The 5,000-nt window shown below is 41.9% G+C and overlaps 1 protein-coding gene across 1 annotated transcript in view; it reads left to right on the top strand.

Annotated features, from left to right (window-relative positions):
* The window catches only part of LOC311247240 (nuclear receptor ROR-alpha A-like), a 114,021-nt gene that overhangs the window by 65,225 nt on the left and 43,796 nt on the right, over window positions 1-5,000 (top strand). Inside the window, 1 exon segment of the mRNA XM_084337581.1 lies at window positions 4,757-4,842. Coding sequence (XP_084193707.1) covers window positions 4,757-4,842 — 86 coding nt within the window.

The following is a 5,000-nucleotide window of genomic DNA, read 5'->3' as shown; positions in this document are numbered from 1 at the left end:
AGTGAGATGAACAGACTGAACTTTATTTGATTAGATCAAACATGTTGACAGTTTTACTTTGCAGTTAAAAAAAAAAGAATTGATAAAAAAATTAATAAAATAAAAAATCGCAATATTCGCGATATATCGAGTATCGCGATACTATCGTATCGCGGCTCAAGTATCGTGATAGTATCGTATCGCGAGGTCTCTGGCGATTCCCACCCCTAGAATAGAGTGCCTTCATCTGTCCCCTAGATATATAGGTTATATCTCTTAGTACATTAGTAGGATAGCCTATACAGTATGAAGTGCAAGTACGTTGCACATGCACTATGTTAGTAGGGAAAGGTTGTCTATACTGTCTTTGTACACATCTTTAAATGTTTCTTTTTGCTTTTTATTGTATCCGGTTATTTATTTTATGTCCCTGCTGTGGCCAAAGACACAGTTCCATCTTGTGTGGATTATGTTGCGCTATGTAGTGTACTGTTGTGTTGTGTAACTTGTGTTGTGTTGTGTTGTGTTATGTTGTGTTGTGTAGTGTAGTGTAGTGTAGTGTAGAGTGTTGTGTTGTGTTGTGTTGTGTTGTGTTGTGTTGTGAAGGAAACCTTCCCAACAGTTAATAAACTCATGACACTGGTGACGTTTAACCACACGAAAAGAAAAGAAAAACGGTTTGCAGTAAGAACCATTGACAGTAGTAACGTTATGCCTAATGACCATAAGAGAAATTTGACATTAGACTAAATAGGGGAGCATCAGTAATTCAACAGTTCAACCACTGAAATAGAGTCATTTCAACAAACTCACAGTGCAGACGGATACTTGAGATGGTTTCCTTCGGTAGTGTCACTATTTTCCAACATGAGCTTTGCGTGGCTTTCACATTATCCCAACTTGTATAACCTCAACATTACAGCTCGGTAGGCTGCACTAGTTAGCTAACACTAGAACATGGATCATTGTAGATCACTGATACCTGCTCTTTGCTAAATCTACAGACAACAGTGTCCCTCTGCTGAATCTTGCCATGTAACATTAAGTTAAACAGAGGACTCCAAATGAGAGGGGGTGTGATAACGATACACTCTCTTTGACATATATACGACCACTCCGTACCACCCCTCACAGCTCCATCCACCCTGTACAGCTACATCTGAATCAACAATGCTTTTCTTAAAGGACGGCTCCACTTTTTTTGGAAACTTATTTAACATCTTCCCTGGAGTTAGACAAGAAGATGCATACCTTTTTTGTCTCTGTGCGTGCATTTTAGCTTTGGGAATAGACGCTCCGTTAGCATAGCTTAGCTTCATCACTGGAAGTGGGGGAGGACAGTAGCCTTACAGTGCCTTACAGTGTATTGCAAGGTCTGACATTGACCAAACTTGATATGCATGACCTTGGTGGGCTCTAGGTCAACTCCTGAAAAGGGGGTCAATGTCAGACCTTGCAATCAAAAGTTAGGGGGCGCACTGAAATTATGGCAAGGGTTATTAGCCCCCTAACTTTGATTGCAAAGTCTGACATTGACCCCCTTTTCAGGAGTTGACCTAGAGCCCACCAAGGACATGCATATCAAGTTTGGTCAATGTCAGACCTTGCAATACACTGTAAGGCACTGTAAGGCTACTGTCCTCCCCCACTTCCAGTGATGAAGCTAAGCTATGCTAACGGAGCGTCTATTCCCAAAGCTAAAATGCACGCACAGAGACAAAAAAGGTATGCATCTTCTTGTCTAACTCCAGGGAAGATGTTAAATAAGCTAATTTCCAAAAAAAGTGGAGTCGTCCTTTAAGCTATAACTCACTTAGGACAAGAATATCAGGGTCAGACTATAACATTAATGTATTCACATAGTCTAGTTTCTGGGTTAGGCTTCTGATATTTAGGTGGATTATACCCAGACCGTTCCTGCACTTAAAGCTGGCTGGGTCAAGTTGGGGCCTAGGGACAGGAACAGAAGTGGTGATAGAAGGCTGTAGAGGAATCGTGATTAGATTTGTAGCATTAACATTACGAGTGGAGAGAGAATGGTGTATCAGTGAATTTGTTGAAGTCTGAACCGTTTCTAAGTTACCTGGACTTTTAACCATATCTAGGATACATTATTTAGGTATATTGCCTATAATCACATTTATGGTCAGATTTATAGGACCTGTAGTGCCACAGCCATCACAATGGATCAGACTCACCACGCTTCAGGTACAGAACGACTCGGCTGACCTCAGGGCAAGGTCCATATTGCTGGACAGGAAGCCGGACCGAGTCCGGTTTATGTGTAGGCCGTCCATGGCGAAGAGGTGTGTGTGTGTGTGTGTGTGTGTGTGTGTGTGTGTGTGTGTGTGTGACTAACAGATAACTGCTCAGTTGGATGCATTCTCTCATACCACTGTTGTTACTGCTAACAGCAGGATCTATTAGTACATATATGCCACACATTATCTCACTACCTCACATTACCTACTCTACTGGTTCACACTACCTAATTGTCCCCATGGCTAAAACACTCCCTGTACAGTATTGATCACCTGGGTCTATTATTATTGGCTTTCTCCAATACCACTGAACTGCATTGCCCCCTACTGGTCACCTACCGCACTGTCACACCACCCCAATCTCCACAGCAACAGGCAGTAATTCTATCATGGCTGGTTTGTGGTTTTGTTGCGGAGCATTTCAGGACAAATTACACAAGTAGCGGCCCAGGAGCGGCAGGGGAGTGTCAGTGTGTGTCCTCACACTCACCCCGGGAAGGAGAACCGGCTCGGCCTACGAGACTCACTGTCTTCCCGTGACACCCATGAGTCCTCAAGCGGTGATTCTTGTTTATTATAGTTTTTAATGTCACAAGTCATTTCAGGCTACGAGATGTGGTCGTACTCGGCAAAGCACAGCTCCCGGTGTCAAGTTGTTCATGGTTTGTGGTGTAGCTGTGTGGCTTTTTCCAAGACCTTGTGAGTCCAAATAACTTCATGACCTGTGCGTGTGTGTGTGTGTGTGTGAATGTGTCTGCGACGTGCGTGTTCTTTTTGTTTGTTTTCTTCTGTATGGGAGACGATGGTTGAGATTGCTCTCTCTTATCTTACACCGCATACTTTAGAACAGGGGTTCCCAAACTTTTCAGGCCGGGACCCAGAAAATAAGGCGTCAGAGAGCCGCGGCCCAATGCACATCGTTAGGCTTTTTTTTTTTTTTTTTTTTGCCATGCGATCGATTTTTCAAGCCAAATATCACTTCAATCCTATTAAGTTAGTTCAAGTTAGTTATTCATTTATATGTGCTATTTATGAGAGGGCTAACTTGTTGCAAAATAATAATGATAATAATAATAATAATAATAGCCTCATTAAAATACTATTGTTGCTTCGGTTGTTTTCAGCGTTTTATGTGCATAATCTGTTATTTAGTTTGAAATGTTCGTTGAAATAAGTAGATTTCTCGTTTTTGTTTATTTATTAAGTTAATATAAAACCATATACCGGTAGTCACATTTTAGAATACAATAGAATAGAATTTTAGAATACAACTAGAAACACTGTCCTGGCCTGCTTCTAAGTTCAGTGAAAAAAAAAAAAAAAAAACGATTTTTTTTTGGAAATCATCTCGCGGCCCTGCTCGCGGCCCACCTTTGGGTCGCGACCCCGACTTTGGGAACCACTGCAGTTTAGAATACCGTTCACTCAAGAGATCAAACGGATGCCTCCAGTAGTACGTATCACGTCGCCATCTTCGGTTCCGTATAAGCCACGGAGGCCTTCCTCCACGACGACTGAACCCCGTCGTCAGCAAGCGGTGAAAACGTCCGTCCCCTCTGGGTTTGCTCTGGGACACGGACCTCATCAGCATCTAACACTGTTCAGGCTTACGCTCTTGCTTTATTGAATAGACCTGTCTCAAACCCTGCCCCTTTTCTTGATCCTCCAATCACAACTGTCGCTTACCTCGGACAAACTTGGTCCGAGGTCCATTGGCTTTGCAGCTTGACTGGGGGCTTAGGACTCAGCTTAGTAACACCGCTTGATTTGACCACATTGAATCGCAGTAGAATGGATTTATCGTCTCACACTCCCACACGCAGATTGCTCTGCTGTTCGCTGCTGTTGAGGAGGGGAATTCCTCTTTTACTGAATATTATTCTCAGCCTGTGTCGCCTGTTTAGCGTGGTGTCGTCCCGCCCTTTGTGTCTGTTAAAACCCTCGCACTAGCTTCTTCCTGTACATGTGGATTAGGCCTATGGTGAAAAAGGATACAGTACAGTATGTGTAATAATAATAATAATAATAATAATAATAATTAATAATAATAATAATAATAAATTAATAATAATAATAATAATATAATAATAATAATAATAATAATAATAATAATAATAATAATAATAATATAATAATAATAATAATAATAATAATAATAATAATAATAATAATAAGGGGTGGGGGTCCAAACCGGACCTTTGTCTGTTTTCTCCGCTTATACTTGATGCTGGTTGATGACATTAAGCAGATTAGTTGAGAGAGTGTGTCATTTGTAGTCAGATTTTAGCCTCTAGCTTAATGGATTTTGAAGGATGAGGTTTGGATCAAACCCACAGATGTTTTTTTTTATGTCTGCCATTGCACTGTTTAAGCGGGGGAGGGGATTCCGATGTGAGTCATGACGGTACAATCATGAAACTCTTTCTTTGTGTTCTCTCCCTCTCTGTGTGTGTGTGTCTCTCTCTATCTCTCTCTCTCTCTCTCTCTCTCTTTCCCTCTCTCTCTCTCTGCTACAGCTCAAATTGAAATAATTCCTTGCAAGATCTGCGGAGACAAATCGTCAGGGATCCACTATGGTGTGATCACATGTGAAGGCTGCAAGGTGAGAACCCGACCTTTGACCTGACCCTCTCTGGCACTGGGGGCCCTCGCCTTCTCACAGAGGCTGTCAAAAGAGGCAGGTTTGATATCGTCAATTGTCAACCCTCCACTGTTTCTTATAACACATGCTTGGCTTGAAAGAATCACCTGCCTGTCAGA

The sequence above is a fragment of the Notolepis coatsorum genome, assembly GCF_963971535.1.
Source record: "Notolepis coatsorum genome assembly, chromosome: 20".
Taxonomy (NCBI): Eukaryota; Metazoa; Chordata; class Actinopteri; order Aulopiformes; family Paralepididae; genus Notolepis; species Notolepis coatsorum.
The sequence above is the reverse complement of the archived record's forward strand: the minus strand, read 5'-3'. Positions and strand labels throughout refer to the sequence as shown.